The sequence below is a fragment of the Xiphophorus maculatus genome, chromosome 9 (assembly GCF_002775205.1).
Source record: "Xiphophorus maculatus strain JP 163 A chromosome 9, X_maculatus-5.0-male, whole genome shotgun sequence".
Classification (NCBI taxonomy): Eukaryota; Metazoa; Chordata; class Actinopteri; order Cyprinodontiformes; family Poeciliidae; genus Xiphophorus; species Xiphophorus maculatus.
The window spans coordinates 20,999,713-21,017,025 of NC_036451.1; the positions used below are offsets into that span (position 1 = coordinate 20,999,713).

At 39.8% G+C, this 17,313-nt stretch overlaps 3 protein-coding genes across 3 annotated transcripts; all 3 read left to right on the plus strand.

Annotated features, from left to right (window-relative positions):
* The first annotated feature begins 215 nt into the window (after window positions 1-215).
* Window positions 216-6,136, plus strand: LOC102237069 (cytochrome P450 2J6-like). The gene is made up of 9 exons (XM_005795565.3): window positions 216-557; window positions 1,856-2,021; window positions 2,115-2,267; window positions 2,360-2,520; window positions 2,628-2,804; window positions 2,903-3,041; window positions 3,938-4,125; window positions 4,208-4,349; window positions 4,859-6,136. The coding sequence occupies exons 1-9, from the start codon at window positions 366-368 to the stop codon at window positions 5,032-5,034; spliced, it is 1,494 nt and encodes a 497-aa protein (XP_005795622.2). The 5' UTR covers window positions 216-365; the 3' UTR covers window positions 5,035-6,136.
* Window positions 6,137-8,042: 1,906 nt separating this feature from the next.
* Window positions 8,043-12,459, plus strand: LOC102237323 (cytochrome P450 2J6-like). The gene is made up of 9 exons (XM_005795566.3): window positions 8,043-8,361; window positions 8,751-8,916; window positions 9,017-9,169; window positions 9,263-9,423; window positions 9,531-9,707; window positions 9,805-9,943; window positions 10,673-10,860; window positions 10,943-11,084; window positions 11,348-12,459. Exons 1-9 carry the CDS (start codon window positions 8,170-8,172, stop codon window positions 11,521-11,523), a joined length of 1,494 nt encoding a protein of 497 aa, XP_005795623.2. The 5' UTR covers window positions 8,043-8,169; the 3' UTR covers window positions 11,524-12,459.
* A 1,179-nt stretch (window positions 12,460-13,638) lies between these two features.
* Window positions 13,639-17,146, plus strand: LOC102224294 (cytochrome P450 2J6-like). The gene is made up of 9 exons (XM_014470780.2): window positions 13,639-13,849; window positions 14,110-14,275; window positions 14,353-14,505; window positions 14,584-14,744; window positions 15,255-15,428; window positions 15,532-15,673; window positions 15,769-15,956; window positions 16,379-16,520; window positions 16,675-17,146. The coding sequence occupies exons 1-9, from the start codon at window positions 13,658-13,660 to the stop codon at window positions 16,878-16,880; spliced, it is 1,524 nt and encodes a 507-aa protein (XP_014326266.1). The 5' UTR covers window positions 13,639-13,657; the 3' UTR covers window positions 16,881-17,146.
* Window positions 17,147-17,313: the final 167 nt, after the last annotated feature.

Sequence of the window (17,313 nt, forward strand, 5' to 3'; positions counted from 1 at the left end):
AGGATTTCCACTCTAACACTTATATATTTCCCCAAAATTCATGAACAGATTCAAATTCACAAAGGATTTTAGCACAATTGCAGACACACCCTGAAATCCCACGAGAGAGAGATTACAGCTGGTTACATCACGCATGTACTGTACAACGGATGTTGATGGAGAGGCAGGTGGGAGTGGTCTACAGAGTATTATGTAACTCCTACTTTTTACTGAAACTCAGAAACTTTGTATGTTTCAGTAGTCAGACAAGCACTGACTTGCCTAAGTCAAGATATTTCAGACAATTCTCAACAGACTGTATAGAAACAGCGGGTGGAAAACCCAAAGGGCATTTCTTCTTCTGCTGCCTGTTTGGATCTTCAACCATGTGGCTCTATAATGTTTTTCTGAGTTTGGACCTCAAGGGGATTCTTTTGTTCATGTTTTTCTTCCTTTTGATAGCCGACTTCATTAGGAACCGGAAACCAGCAAACTTTCCTCCAGGACCGAAGGCTCTCCCCTTTGTGGGGAACATCTTAAGTTTGGACACCAAACATCCCCATGTTCATTTCAGCAAGGTATGGATTATGAAGACATAATTTACGAAAATATTTTAACTTGAAGGCTTGAAAATAAGATAAATATGCCTGCAGAAATTTCCTGTGAGTGGCGTGCATATTTTCAGAAATGATAATTTCAGCTAAGAAATAAGAAATCATTTTAATTTGTTTAGATGCCTCTTGTGGTAACATCTGTATGAATGTAGCAAAATCTGTCTTCAAAATATTTTAAAACCACATTACGTAATAACCAACACAAAATGTAATAAAATACTTCCTGCACATGTATCATTAATACATTTTGTGCCGATTATTACAAAATGTGGAAGAGAAGCATTTTTTTGAAATGACAATAATGTGGCAGGGGCTGCACAGTGGCGCAGTTGGTAGCACTGTTGCCTTGCAGCAAGAAGGTCCTGGGTTCGTTTCCCGGCCGGGGTCTTTCTGCATGGAGTTTGCATGTTCTCCCTGTGCATGCGTGGGTTCTCTCCGGGTACTCCGGCTTCCTCCCACAGTCCAAAAACATGACTATTAGGTTAATTGGTCTATCTAAATTCTCCCTAGGGGTGTGTGTGTGTGAATGGTTGTTTGTCCTGTATGTCTTTGTGTTGCTCTGCGACAGACTGGCGACCTGTCCAGGGTGTACCCCGCCTCCCGCCTGGAACGTAGCTGGAGATAGGCACCAGCAACCCTCCCGACCCCATTAGGGACAAAGGGTGAACAGAAAATGGATGGATGGATGGAATAATGTGGCACATTGGGTTCATCCTAATTATACTTTTGATGTTACATTGCTAATACTGTCGGTATTTAATTTGAAATTTTGGTCAATAATGGGTGATCCTTTGGTCATCTTTTTTCCTTTCAGACTCAGGCAGAAGCTTCGGCATTAACCTCCTAGTCAAACTATTCAAAATATATTGAAGGATTTTACTGCATTTTGCGTCGACTATTACTCATTGCGGTACTGTTGTTTTCTTCCATTTTAAAACCCAATTTTATTTCATTATTACATATTGCAGCTTTACATAAAGCAATGTTGCAGGTTACCTTCATCATTCAGAATTACATTCAGGATCTACAGCAAAGTCTCAAATGGCAAAATCAAATGTTGGTTTTTATTTAAAGACATAAACTGCACGACGTGATTTTAATGAAAACATGTATAAGTAGCTGGTGGCAACATCTGGCTAAACTGTAACGGCACAAGCATATATTTTCACATGGTAAACTGTTTTATACAGTAACTCTGCCTGCTGCACTTTGACCTGTAGCCTTATTTGTTTCCATTTTAACTTTGTGAAATACGTCCACAGCTGGCTGACATCTATGGAAACGTCTTCAGCTTGCGTCTTGGCAGGCAGTCCTTGGTGATTGTGAGCGGCTACAAGATGGTGAAAGAGGCCATCGTGGGACAAGCTGAGAACTTTGTGGATCGGCCACTTAATGCAATCGGTGACAGGTTTTACCCTAAACCTTCAGGTGTGAAATCAGTTTCTATTTCTCGGTGCACACTACCTTTTAAACTGCTAGCATGAAAGGCTTCTGTTTAAATATTTGTGGACTTGTATCTAGATGGTCTTTTTTTAAGCAATGGAGAGATATGGAAGAAACAGAGACGTTTTGCTTTATCTACTTTACGCACCTTTGGTCTGGGCAAAAACACCCTGGAGCTCAGCATCTGTGAGGAGGTCCGACATCTGCAGGAGGAAATGGAGAGTGAGAAAGGTGGGTTAGATACACTGTAAAGGTCACTTTACTGATATTAATGTGCAAGGCTGATTTTTTTAATATGTATATTCTTCAAAACTCCTCTTCAGGTAAACCCTTCAGCCCAGCAGGCCTCTTTAACAATGCCGTCTCCAATATTATCTGCCAGCTTGTTATGGGAAAAAGATTTGACTACAATGACCACAAGTTTCAGACGATGCTGAAGTGCATATCTGAAGGTGTTAGGCTTGAAGGAAGCATATGGGGTCAGGTAAGCCTGTTAACTCTGAATGAAGCTGCTCTGTATCACTGATTCTGACGGGTGAGATTTTTATCATGATGGGTTGGTTGTTTTATCATTTCTGTCAATACAAACAGCTTTATGACGCATTTCCTCAAGTGATGAAATATCTGCCAGGTCCTCACAACAAAATCTTTAGCAATTATAACGCAGTAAGAGAGCTCCTTCTTGAGGAAATCCAAAAGCACAAGAAGGATCTGGATCCCAGCAACCCCAGAGACTACATCGACACTTTCCTCATTGAAATGGAGAACGTAGGTAGACCATCCACCACTGAAGCTGTTCCACTTTAACCAAAACGATTTCTGTCGAGGATCGAATCATTAACCAACGTGTTTATATGTTGGTGCAGCACAAAGACTCTAACCTGGGCTTCACAGAGAGCAACCTGGCTTTCTGCTCCTTCGACCTCTTCACTGCAGGAACAGAAACGACAGCCACCACATTGCTTTGGGCTTTGCTTTACCTAACAAAATACCCTGAAGTTCAAGGTGAGTGACTTTCTACAGCGCCTTTCAAAAGTAACAACACACCTTGAATGTCTCACATTTTGTCACATGGCGACCACAAACACTGCAACCACAAACTTTAGGGACATAATGTGTTGAACCTACATCACTAAAAAAGGCAAAAAAAATCCCTTCAGATTTCCAGTTTTAATAAAACAATAATGGGCAGAGTTTTTAGTTGCTATATTTACTAATCTGACTTCCAGCTGCACTCGCAGCGAAAGGCAGTTTGACTAATTTGATATGAATACAAACGGATGCTACACTTAGTAGCATCCGTTTGTATAGTTTTTAAGTTTTTGTTTAGTTTTTAATTTATAAACAATGATGAAACCATGCATAATTTGTCTTTACTCTTAACAATTATGCTCTACTTTTTCTGTTCTACTACATACAATCCCTGTAAGACACAGTAAAATGAGTTCTTGTAATTTGACACCATGTGAAAAAGGTTAAGTTGCATAAATGATCCGCTTGTAACTATAGGGAGGCTTATGACGCTACTAAACTTTTCCTGAATTAAATTGAAAATGTATTAACAGTTTTTTTAACTAAAGAAATAAAAAGAGCAGCTAAATATGACTTAAACATTTTCGTTTGCAATGATAAATCAAGTTCAGCGACCTAAAAAACTCAGATTGTACCTATTGCACACTGGTCAAAGAGCTGCACCACCAGGTAAAATCTGCTTGTCAAATGTAATGGCAACATGCTGAAAATATTATTTTCCAAAGTCAAAAAGCTCTGCAGCGAGTTCAGTTGTGTCTACTCTCTCAATGATATGAATCAAAGTAAAACACATGCCTTGTTTTAAACTGAGAAAGGAAATCTCTCTCTCCAGTCAAAGACAAATTCATCATATTTAAATCCTTTCACAGAGAAAGTCCAGGCAGAGATTGATAAAGTGATCGGACAGAGTCGCCAGCCCTCCGTGGCCGACAGACAGAACCTGCCGTACACTGATGCTGTGATCCATGAGATCCAGAGGATGGGGAACATTGTTCCACTGAACGGATTCAGGGTCGCTTCCAAGGATACAACTCTGGGTGGTTACTTCATACCAAAGGTAAATTTACTGAGCAGTAAATGGTTAATGCATTAAAATGTGTTTTTGCATCAATGACTGACTGATACTTCGGATTTTTCAGGGCACACCTTTAATGCCCATGTTGACATCCGTCCTGTTTGACAAAACTGAATGGGAAACTCCAGACACCTTCAACCCCGGACATTTCCTGGATGCCAATGGGAAGTTTGTGAAAAGAGAAGCATTCCTACCGTTCTCTGCAGGTACAGCACATGTGCTTCAAATTTAAGGGTGGAGAATCTTTTGATTCAGCTATCAGACATGTTCTCCACAAACATAGAGAACTGGCTAAAGGAAGATATGACTGTACTGAGTAATCACATTCAAAGCTTATCATTGGAGCTACCTCGCATTGAAATGCTGGTAAAAAACGTTGTTAAAGGGTTAATAGAGGAAACTGTTGGGATGACTTCCTGTAGGCGAAGTTTTCTAAAGAGCAGGACTTTCTTAAAGAGATAGAGGTCCAATTTTAAGGCATGAAATTATGACTTCAAATATCTTTCAAGTGATATTTTATAAATATAGTATTTTTATAACAACTGAAGGTAACATAGTTACTTGATTGTACTTCAAAATGGCACTATGAGCCTGGAAAATACATAAAATCTTTAATAAAAACCTATTTAGTGCTGAGTTTTCCAGATATGACATTTTGAATAATAATCTCACTCTTCATATTAAAACATGGTGTGTATCTGTGTTTGCTCTGCAGGAAAACGTGTGTGTCTTGGTGAAGGCCTCGCCAAGATGGAGCTGTTCCTGTTCTTTGTTGGCTTACTGCAGAAGTTCACTTTCTCCGTTCCTGACGGAGTTGAACTGAGCACTGAAGGAATCACTGGAACGACACGAGTGCCTCATCCCTACAAGGTGTCTGCTAAGGCTCGCTGAGCTGAGGACTTTTCACTAAACCTGGTTTCTGCTCAACAGTCGGCTGCCACAGCTTTAGAGGTTGCTGCTTGTTAAGAGTCCTTGTAGATGTGATGATATTCTGAGTAAGAGTTTAATTAATCATCATTAAAGACATCATACTTTGAGTTACTGAATTCAAATAGGACTGAGAAATAACTTGTCTTTTACAACAATGACTTCCTAAAAACTTTCTTAAAACAAAAAATATATATATGTTCACATTCTCCATTTTATTGAAAAGATTAAAGAGAATGTACCAAGTACAGAAATTAGGTAAAGTGTGTATTTATGAAGATATTCCCGTCTTCCCAAAAACAGTTGTTGAATTATAAAATTCAACAATTTTATAATTGTTGAATAACATACAAATACAATTAGTTTGTATGTTAATTTTGATTAACATGCAAAGGTAAACCTGTTGTTTTGGCTTTATTATGAGAGCACACTAAATGATCCTGCAACAGTTATGATGCTGTTATGCAAAGATTTTTTAAAATCCATTTACATTTTAAGAAATGTTTATTTGTTTACAAATGAACATTTGTAACATGAACACTTTCCTGGCGTTTGAGTAAAAGAGGCTTTATGTCCTGATTATTTATCCATTCATGGCCAATCATTCTGGCCTATTGAGAGTCAATCTCCTCACATCATTTAACTAAACCTTTGAACTAGACACATAGCCTGGGGTAGGACATGTCTGAAGACACATTTTTCAGGTATTTATGGTGGATCAGCCTTCCTTAACTTTGCCAGTGCATCAAGCGTTGATATTTTCTACTTCTAGTTACTCCAGGTTTCAGTTCTGTAATGGCAGCAACAGAGGAGAGAGTGGGTTCCTGGTAGGTTCATGTTTGAACCTTCTCAAATCTATATATATATATATATATATATATATATATATATATATATTTTGTCTAAACATTTTTTACTGTTGACAATTTACAACAAGATGTTTGATGGTCTTGTGACCAATATTCTGACTGTTTGAATATCGTTGTATCAATCTGAAATCTTTTTTTTACAATATCAGAGTCTTTTTGGCTCATTTTGCCAGACGAATAAAAGCCGTCTGCCTTGATGTAAGGTGTTGATTTCCTTAAGCCACACCCTCCCTCAGTATGCAGATACACATCATCTGGTATGCTCACTGTGCTTTGCTCCATCTTGGCTGGTACTGTAGTGTCTGAAGGAAAGGTATGAGAATTTGCTCACAGTGAAGACCTGCAGGCCACTGCACATAGAGGTGTGTGCCGATACAGACAATTGCTTGAAGAATTAACATACATAAGTGATGGTTAGACTACTGGTTAGAGGGCTGCTTAAGACAAGGGCTGAGCGTTCCCCTTTCAGCAGGACAATCTACATACTGCCAGAGCTACAACAGAACAGTTTCTATGAAAGCATACTGAAGTGACAGAACGACCCACTTTACGTCTATAATTGAATTCAATTGAAAATCAGAGTCAAGCTGCGAAAACTGATGTTCACAGATGTTCTTGATCCAACTGGAATGAGCCTGGTCGGTTCTGGAATAACTGTCGATAATTTTTTTTCTGAAATTTGATAGAAAAATACTCAAAAAGACCTGCAGTTAGTAGTAATTTCACTTGTCTATTGTTTGATGTCAGAGGGTTTCGGGGGGCGGGTTGGATCTCCTTACTTATCCATCCATCCACTTTCTGTACTTGCTTGTCTGTGCCTATCTTCAGCAGACAATGGGCGATAAGCGGGACAGAACCTGGACAGGTCGCCAGTCTATCACAGCATGTTGGTACTGCACATCATGGGTTCAGATCTACAAATGTTTTACTTTACTGACATCTGCTGGTTGGTTCCAGTACGAAAGGCAGACATGCATTTTTCACTGTTGTTCCTGCGCAACCATACAAATGTCCTGCAGTCTCTTATCCACTTTCTGAACATTCATAATAAATGTTTATACCACTGAAATATCAAACACAAACAAACCCCAAATCCATGAAACCCAGCTGAACAAAGCAGATACACAGTACAAATGAGTGAGTAGACTGATTCAGTCACACACACCATGTCTACCAAAGCTGGAGTCAGCAGAGAAGCAGCCCATCTCAGAACCATGTGGACAGAAATCCTAATCAGCCTCATTTCTTTCCTCCTCTCCTCACTGTGACAATGTCGCTCTGCAGCAGATAAACTTTTTAAGCCAACTGCAAGTAAAAACTTTAAATACTTAAGGTAATTTTTCTTATTTTATCTTTTTTTGCCTAGTTTAAGTTGTAAACTAGTCCACCTGATTTAAGCTCATTTACAATCAGATGCACTGTAAATATGGTCTGTGCCTTCTGCTATCAATGTACTTTGTCCAGTTAGCATGGCTTTTACCCAAGAACACACAATCTGAACAGTACGTTTGCAGACTGCAGCAAAGTTGACAGGGTCAAAAGCAACAGATATTAACTTGCAGAAGATGGGTGTTATTAAAGAAGCCTCGATTAAAGTCCGTGAAAATGTAAACCAGGTTCGGCTTCATTCACTTCCGTCGCTATACCGACAGATGGACTACAATACTAAAACAATTTGGTCTGCAGAAAGGATCATCAGCGGTGACTTTCTTTCCATCCAAGAAAAGCCAGCTAACGTCTAGATCCAACGGTTTAACCTTTAAACACGTCACCGCAGAGACAATTTCTCCATGCACAAACTCAAATGTGTCCGTTTCTGTGGACACATTGATCAAGATGCTTTGACTTCTCCCAAGATTCTTATGATAGTTGAGGTCAGATGTTAGATTTCCTGAGACATTTTTATCATGGAGAACCAAAATTCAGGACAGAATTGAAATTCACAGAGGATTGTAGCAAAATTGCAGGGCACACGCTGAAATCTCATGAAGGTTAGAATACCACTGGTTACATCACACATATTGCAACAGGGGTTAGGTTCATGGTTCAGGTAGGAGTGGTTTGCAGTGTATTATATAACAATTTTTCCATATGTGCAGCCAGAGGAACTTTGTGTTTCTCATTTCCCTGACACTGATGTGCTTAACTCAAGATATTTCAGTCAATTCTCAACAGGCTGTATAGAAACAGAGGGTGGAAAAACAACAGCTGCCATTTTGAATATCCAACCATGTGGCTCGATGATGTTTTCCTGAGTTTGGACGTCAGGGGGATACTTTTGTTTATGTTTTCCTTCCTTTTGATAGCCGACTTCATTAGGAACCGGAAACCAGCAAGCTTTCCTCCAGGACCGAAGGCTCTCCCCTTTGTGGGGAACATCTTAAGTTTGGACACCAAACATCCTCACGTTTATTTCAGCAAGGTATGGATTATGAAGACATAATTTATGAAAATAGTTTAACTCGAAGGCTTGAAAATAAGGCAAACTTATGCTTATAAAAAGTTCTTGTGAGCTTTTATATGAAAATGTTTTCTGAGGTTGTGCATACTTTCAGTAATTACAAATTAAGCTAAGAAATAGGAAGATATCATTTGTAGCAGCTTGATTGCCTTCAATTATGTATTGTTAAATTCAGGATCTTAAGAAAACTCTTAAACAGTTTATTAGAAAAAAGCAAATTTAAACCATGTTAACAAAATTTTGAATTAAGCTCTATATGCACACAGTTAATGACACCATGTGGTTGAACTGTAAAAAATAAGATAAAATAAAATATAGCAGTGTTAATACTGTTCATTTTCCGTCCACAGTTGGCTGACATCTACGGAAACGTCTTCAGCTTGCGCCTTGGCAGGCAGTCTGTGGTGTTTGTGAGCGGCCACAAGATGGTGAAAGAGGCCATCGTGGGACAAGCTGAGAACTTTGTGGATCGGCCACTGAATGCAGTCTTAGAGAGGTTTTACACTGAGCCCTCAGGTGTGAAATCAGTTTCTATTTCTCAGTGCACAGTATATAAAATGCTGGGCTTTATAAACTGAAGGGCTGATGTTTACAACTCTGTGGACGTATTATTTAGGTGGTCTTTTTGCAAGCAATGGAGAGATATGGAAGAAACAGAGACGTTTTGCTTTATCTACTTTACGCACCTTTGGTCTGGGCAAAAACACCCTGGAGCTCAGCATCTGTGAGGAGGTCCGACACCTGCAGGAGGAAATGGAGAGTGAGAAAGGTGGGTTAGATACACTGTAAAGGTCACTTTACTGATATTAATGTGCAAGGCTGTTTTTTTAAAATATGTATATTCTTCAAAACTCCTCTTCAGGTAAACCCTTCAGCCCAGCAGGCCTCTTTAACAATGCCGTCTCCAACATTGTTTGCAACCTTGTTATGGGAAAAAGATTTGACTACAATGACCACATGTTTCAGACGATGCTGAAGTGCATGTCTGACGGTGTTAGGCTTGAAGGAAGCATATGGGGTCAGGTAAGCCTGTTAACTCTGAATGAAGCTGCTCTGTATCACTGATTCTGACGGGTGAGATTTTTATCATGATGGGTTGGTTGTTTTATCATTTCTGTCAATACAAACAGCTTTATGACGCATTTCCTCAAGTGATGAAATATCTGCCAGGTCCTCACAATAAAATCTTTAGCAATTATAACGCAGTAAGAGAGCTCCTTCTTGAGGAAATCCAAAAGCACAAGAAGGATCTGGATCCCAGCAACCCCAGAGACTACATCGACACTTTCCTCATTGAAATGGAGAACGTAGGTAGACCATCCACCACTGAAGCTGTTCCACTTTAACCAAAACTATTTCTGTCGAGGATTGAATCATTAACCAACGTGTTTTATGTTGTTGCAGCACAAAGACTCTAACCTGGGCTTCACAGAGAGCAACCTGGCTTTCTGCTCTTTCGACCTCTTGGTGGCAGGAACAGAAACGACAGCCACCACATTGCTTTGGGCTTTGCTTTACCTAACAAAATACCCTGAAGTTCAAGGTGAGTGACTTTCTACAGCGCCTTTCAAAAGTAACAACACACCTTGAATGTCTCACATCTTGTCACATAGCGACCACAAACCTTAGGGACATAATGTGTTGGTCCAACATAATCCGCATCACTGAAAATGACATTTAAAAATAATCAGATAAATTACCGCAAAATAAAATTATTTTAGCAAAGGCAACGAGCCATTCATTTGATTCTGGTTTGTTGGAACCTGCATCTGAAAACAGCAGGACCATAGATCTGCTGGTCTAGGGTTATAGACCTCTGCTAAATATAGAGGTGCATTAAACGTTTATTCTAACGAAAAAGCAACACAAAGACCAGGATACACACCACAGAGGTTAGATATGCTGTTGTGGAGCAGTATTAACTTTTTTTCTTTTCTTTTTTACCATATTTTTACAACTGAACAAATAAAAGAAGCTAAGTATGACAGTATTTAAACATTTTCACTTGCTAAATCTAGTTCAGTAACTTAAAAACTGACCATTGCACACTGGTCAAAGAGCTGCACCACCAGGTAAAATCTGCTTGTCAAATGTAATGGCAAGATGCTGAAAATATTATTTCAGTCAAAAAGCTCTGCAGCGAGTTCAGTTGTGTCTACTCTCTCAATGATATGAATCAAAGTAAAACACATGCCTTGTTTTAAACTGAGAAAGGAAATCTCTCTCTCTCTCCAGTCAAAGCCAAATTCATCATATTTAAATCCTATCACAGAGAAAGTCCAGGCAGAGATTGATAGAGTGATCGGACAGAGTCGCCAGCCCTCCATGGCCGACAGACAGAACCTGCCGTACACTGATGCTGTGATCCATGAGATCCAGAGGATGGGGAACATTGTTCCTCTGAACGGATTCAGGGTCGCTTCCAAGGATACAACTCTGGGTGGTTACTTCATACCAAAGGTAAATTTACTGAGCAGTAAATGGTTAATGCATTAAAATGTGTTTTCGCATCAATGACTGACTGATGCTTTGGATTTTTCAGGGCACACCTTTAATGCCCATGTTGACATCCGTCCTGTTTGACAAATCTGAATGGGAAACTCCAGACACCTTCAACCCCGGACATTTCCTGGATGCCAATGGGAAGTTTGTGAAGAGAGAAGCATTCCTACCATTCTCTGCAGGTACAGCACTCTGATATTTATGACCTGTCATTGAGTTGTCACCATGACCAAAGTGTCCTGCCGACATGTAACCAATGTCGACCAATGTCAAACCAGCATGGTTTGGTTGCATGGGACGTGTCTGACTAAGATTAAAGGAAAGTTTTTAAAACCTATGATGAAAATTTTTTAGTGCTCCACCTATGTTTTCCAAGAATAACATTATGAATAATAATCTCACTCTTCATATTAAAACATGGTGTGTATCTGTGTTTGCTCTGCAGGAAAACGTGTGTGTCTTGGTGAAGGCCTCGCTAAGATGGAGCTGTTCCTGTTCTTTGTTGGCTTACTGCAGAAGTTCACTTTCTCCGTTCCTGGCGGAGTTGAACTGAGCACTGAAGGAATTACTGGGACGACACGAGTGCCTCATCCCTACAAGGTGTCTGCTAAGGCTCGCTGAGCTGAGGACTTTTTACCAGACTTGTTTCTGCTCATCAGAAAACTGACCGTAATGATTTTGGCATAGGTGCTTGTTAAAAAAGCATGTTGAGTGAATTAATCCCCATTAAAGGTATTATACTTTGCCCTGACTCCAAATAGGACCGAGCAAGAATTTGTCTTAAATAGCATCTCCCTAAAACTAAATCTGAAAATGAAAATATTGTTTGTGAAATGTTTGCATCCTCCATTTTATTGAACAGAGTAAAAAGAACATACCAAATACAGAAATGTGTATTTTTATACACAGGCTGAATGGATAAACTGTATTGTTGAGGAATTATTTCATAACAACTTTGTTTTGGCTTAAAAGAGAGCACAATAAATGACTACAATTATGATGCTGTAATAGAACATTTCGGTTTTTAGCCTTATGGATGGAACTGATACTTTTTACCATTTATTTACTGATTATATCTGCTGTGTTTTTGTATTTCTTCAAGATATGTTTTTCCATTAAAGAAGTTTCAAGATAATGTTTAGATGTTTCCGCAGCTTTGATAGTATAAGAGACCTGAAGACATCTTGGGTAAAATGCCAAGCCTGGCAATTGTCTTAAAGAACTGACATGTGTGGAATGTAGTTTGTACCCTTGTTAGACTCTGCACCCATGACTGACAAAGAAGAATTAGAAGTTTCTGCCGAAATCCTCATCGACTCTCTTTCCTGCCACAAAATCGTCCCCTCCAAGTGGTGAGGGATAGTTCATGAGGTGGGGGTGATGGTTGTCTCTGTGGTCCATCTGGCAATAGAGCTCAGACTTTGGGTGGGTCTTTTCCTTGCTGTGACTATGTAACGATGTGATGTGACTGCGTTCAGGGCTCTTCTCCTGACTGCGTTCAGTGAGACGGGTCCTCGAACGCTTTTGCCTTCGAATAAAGAAACTTAAAGACAAAGATTAATCTTTCTCTTGTTATTGAAATGGCTTATCATTATTTGATAAATGAAATTTCCATAATAATGCGATTATGGAAGTGAATGATTTTTTTTTTTCATTTTGCTGTTAATGTCAGAATAATAAACAGTCTAACTGTACAAATAAATATTTCTTACATGTAAAACAAAAAGCTTTCACTTTATCCACCCTTATTTTCAGTAACATTCACAAGCTTTTCACTCATGAGGTCTGTCAGTTTCCTCATCTATTCGACGTTTTACATAGAAGCACCTGCTGCTTCCTGTACTCTGATCAGAGGTCAACTCCTTCACTAGTACCATCTCATTAAGAAGAGCTAACAAGTTCTCAGTAAGGGTTAGGATGTGTACAACTCACCTAGCCTCAGAGGCGAGACCAGGTCTCAACGTGGCAAGGCAGGAAGATGCAAGGTGACAAACAAGAATAACATTCCATCCAATTTCTTTTGGCACAATGACAAGACAGAATTAGTGCAGTTCCTGGCAGACATGGTTCCTCAAATGCCTGCACTAAACTTGGTCAGTGTCACAAAAGGGCCTTCTGTCATCAGCACTCATGAAGCTGGTCTTCAGGGACTGGAGAACCAGGGGCTCTCGTGGGGAAGCTGACAGCTGCATTTTTGTGTATGCCAAATATGCTGCAAAACATTGGAGCGAAGCCATCATGATCAAGGCGAATAAATATGCCTTAATCATGATGACTTTGCACTGATAGGTGGTGTGATGGGGGGTTATCTCCAGCAGTCAATGGGTGAGAGGCAGAGTACAACCTCAGCAGATCATCAGTAATTAATTGCTACTTCACATCATGGCTTGAAATCCACAAATATTTTACTCTGCTGACATCTGCTGGTTGGTTAAAGTAAAAATGGCAGACATACACTTCACTAAAAGAAATAAGAGAATATATAGTTGAATGACCTGCAGTCTCTTATCCCGTTTCTGAAAATTCATGCTAAATGTTTGTACCACTGAAATATCATAAAACCCAAACAAAACCCAAATCCGTGAAACCCAGCTGGCCAAAGCAGATGCACATTACAAATGAGTGAGTAGACTGATTCAGTCACACACTTCACATTTACCAGACCTGGAGTCAGCAGAGTACCAGCCCATCTCAGAACCACGTGGACAGAAATCTTGATAAGCCTTCTTTCTTCCCTCCTCTCTTCACTGTGACAATGTGGCTCTGCAGCTTGTGCCAGTGGTTCAGTCTCAGATGGATGCTGATTTTGATTTTTGCGATCCTAATCGTCGTAAATTTGCTCAACAGAAAGGATCCGCCTCACTTTCCACCAGGACCGCCTGCACTTCCTTTTTTTGGGAACATCTTCAGCATTGAATCCAAGCAGCCTCATATTTACCTCACTAAGGTAAAAAAAAAAAAAAAAAAAGCAGCTGAAATAAGAAAATATTGGTAGTGCAGCATTTTAACACAATTGTTGCCTGACATAAAAATTGCAAATTTTCATAAAAGTCTACCATTTCTTACATTTTTAGAGATGTTTTACTTCAAAAATTGCAACAAAAAAAAAATGATGCTTGGTCGCAGTGTCAACAACAAATTGACTGCATTATTTTAGAGTCACATGCTCCACAATAGAACCCTTCTACTCTGATTCTGCAATCACAGCTTGCTGATGTTTATGGGAATGTGTTCTGCATACGTCTGGGAAGACACAAAACAGTGTTTTTGTCCGGGTGGAAGACGGTGAAAGAGGCGTTAGTAACACAGGCAGAAAACTTTGCAGACCGGCCTCACAGTCCAATGGCAACCAGGATTTACTCAGGAAACTCAGGTGAGTCAGGTTGGTCAGATTTAGAGCATCAGGGCAACCAACACTTGAGGGATGTTCGATTTCTTTGCCTTTTCTAGGTGGTCTTTTCTTTAGCAATGGAAAGGTGTGGAGGAGACAACGGCGCTTTGCCATGGCCATGTTGCGTACCTTTGGTATGGCCAAGGGCTCCATGGAGAAGAACATCTGTCAGGAGAGTCGACACCTGCAGGAGGCCATGGAGAAGGAGGAAGGTTGACAGCAGCGGAAAACAGACCAGATTTTTTGCACAGATAGCGTCTTGTATTTAAAGACTTCTGTCTTCTTACTAGGTAAATCCTTTGACCCGGTGCCACTTCTGAACAATGCTGTGTCCAACATCATCTGCCAGATTGTGTTTGGGAGAAGGTTTGACTACAGTGACCAGGACCTCCAGAGCATGCTGAGGAATCTGACAGACATGGCCTACCTGGAAGGCTCAATATGGGCCCTGGTAAGATACAGAGAAAGTTGCAGGGTGTACGGTAATAAAAAATGAAAAAGGAGATTCCCCTGAACAGATATTGGTGATTTTAACTCAAACAGCACTTTATTAATTCTACCAAGAATGAGAACAGCAAGCATACATGTTCAGTCTAGTCTGATCCAATTAGATGGAGTCACTACCCACTTTTCCTGAGTTATGAAAAGTTTCTTCACATTATGGGAATGTTTCTGGCTCAGCATTAGGATGTTTGCAAAGAGTTTTGAAACATTGAAAATGGAGGAGTGCTTCATTCTTATCCAAACCCTCCTTAAATTCCAGTAGGGCGAGAAACAATCTGCCTCACATGAGCGCAGCTGTTGCTGCAAAAGAAGATTACCGTAATATTTTCCCCAAATTGTACAAAGTATCAAAAGAAGCTATTCTCTAAAATTCCACTAATAGTGTAAAAGTCAGAAAGCAATAAATTTTTTTGCAGTCAGTACGTTTTGATGCACTTATTTTTTCATCTCTTAACAGCTTTATGATGCTTTCCCAGCAATAATGAGACACTTGCCAGGGCCTCACAATGGCATCTTCAGCAGCTCCAGCTCTCTGAAGGCATCCATCAGGAAAGAGATAGAAAGACACAAGCTGGATCTGGATCTAAGCAACCCACGAGATTACATCGACAACTTCCTTATAGAGGAAAGAGTATGGGACTCGCTTTGGTTCAACCAAAAAAAAAGAAAAAAGGCTGTGAAATATCACATTTAAGACTTGACCGTGTATCTGTCTCTTCATTGTTGCTCAACAGCACAACAGAAAGCAGGATGTGGGATTTGTGGAAGAAAACCTGGTTCTGTGTTGTCTTGATCTGTTCTTGGCTGGCAGTGAAACTACTTCAAAGACTCTGCAGTGGGGACTTCTGTACCTTATAAAATATCCTCACATCCAGGGTGAGCTCAGATCAGAACCATGTTCACCAACAGATCAAATTACCAAAGGAAGACTACTGCATGTGGTCAGCAACTGGATTTGATTTGCTTTATAGACAAAGTCCAGGAAGAGATAGACAAAGTGGTCGGACAGAGCCGCCAGCCCACCATGGCAGACAGATCCAACATGCCCTACACTGATGCTGTTATCCATGAGATCCAAAGGATGGGAAACATCGTTCCCCTCAACGCACTCAGGATGGCTGCCAGGGACACAGTGCTGAGCGGTTACTTCATACCAAAGGTGTGTCTGATCATCCCCCCGAACACATACCACATTTGAATGTTTTAAACAAGCAAGAGTCTGAAGCAACAACAGATGACTTTGCAAAAGCCACAGAAGATTCTCACAGGGTGATTTTATCTGCCACAAAGAATAGTAAAACCAATATGTTACCGTGGACTTTAGTTGCTCTAGTTGTAAAGTCTTTGCACAATTCAGGATCAAACATGTCCTTATATTCTGGGAATTATCATTTGATACTTGACATTAGCAAATTTCTGAAAAAAAAATGTATCTTCACAAAACTTTCTGTATTTTGATTTTTTTTCTATTATTTCCTTCTGCAACCAGTATTTGAGTGATTCTTTTCAAGCCCATTTCCAGATTTTAAGTGTTGTAATCCGTCATTTGTCGTCTCATAAGTCTGTTTTCTTTCTTTGCAGGGGACGACTGTGATGCCTAACCTGACCTCTGTTCTTTTTGACAAGAACGAATGGGAAACCCCCGACAGTTTCAACCCCAAACACTTCCTGGATGAAGACGGCAGGTTCATAAAGAAGGAAGCATTTTTACCTTTCTCCGCCGGTAACAACTGCATTTAAGTGATAATTCTGCACATAAACTTAGTTTGGAATTATGATTTTGAACAGGAAAGACACACTGGTAAAAATGATCTAAGAGGAAACAGAAACCATGCGTTTAAAGGATAGTGATGAGGGTACCTTTTTTCTCTTTTCAGGAAAGCGAGCGTGTCTCGGTGAAGGTCTGGCAAGGATGGAACTCTTCCTGTTTTTTGTCATCTTATTCCAGAAATTTCACTTTTCCACTCCTGATGGCGTTGAGCTGAGTACAGAAGGGATAACTGGAGCCACACGCACACCACATCCATTCAAGATCTTTGCAAAATCCCGCTTTGACTTGAAGGTTACATGCGATAAAACATAAGCTGCAGGATGGACCACAGGCACTTTGCCAAAGTAACAGATCCATTTTCACAAATTGCAGAAACATCAGTGTTTTTAACCAGGCAATGTTGATGGATCTGACATTCTCCTTGTTCAGACAAATCTATATGTAATAATTTATCCGATTACCAACATTTATCCTAGTCAACCATCATCAATCTTCTCAAACTCATGTGACCCCATCATTTACTCACAAGGTTTTTGTTTTGAGAGCCTGTCAACGAATCGTGTTTATGATTGGATTCATTTCTGCATTTGTTTTTGTTAGTAGACTGATGCTGGATGATGTGATAATATAATCGCTTTCTTTTATTAGTCACGGCTTCCTTAATATAACCTACTGAGGATTGAGATTTGACTGAAAAAAATAAATAAACTGCAATTTTTGAAAAAGATTTTATTCAGCAAAAAAG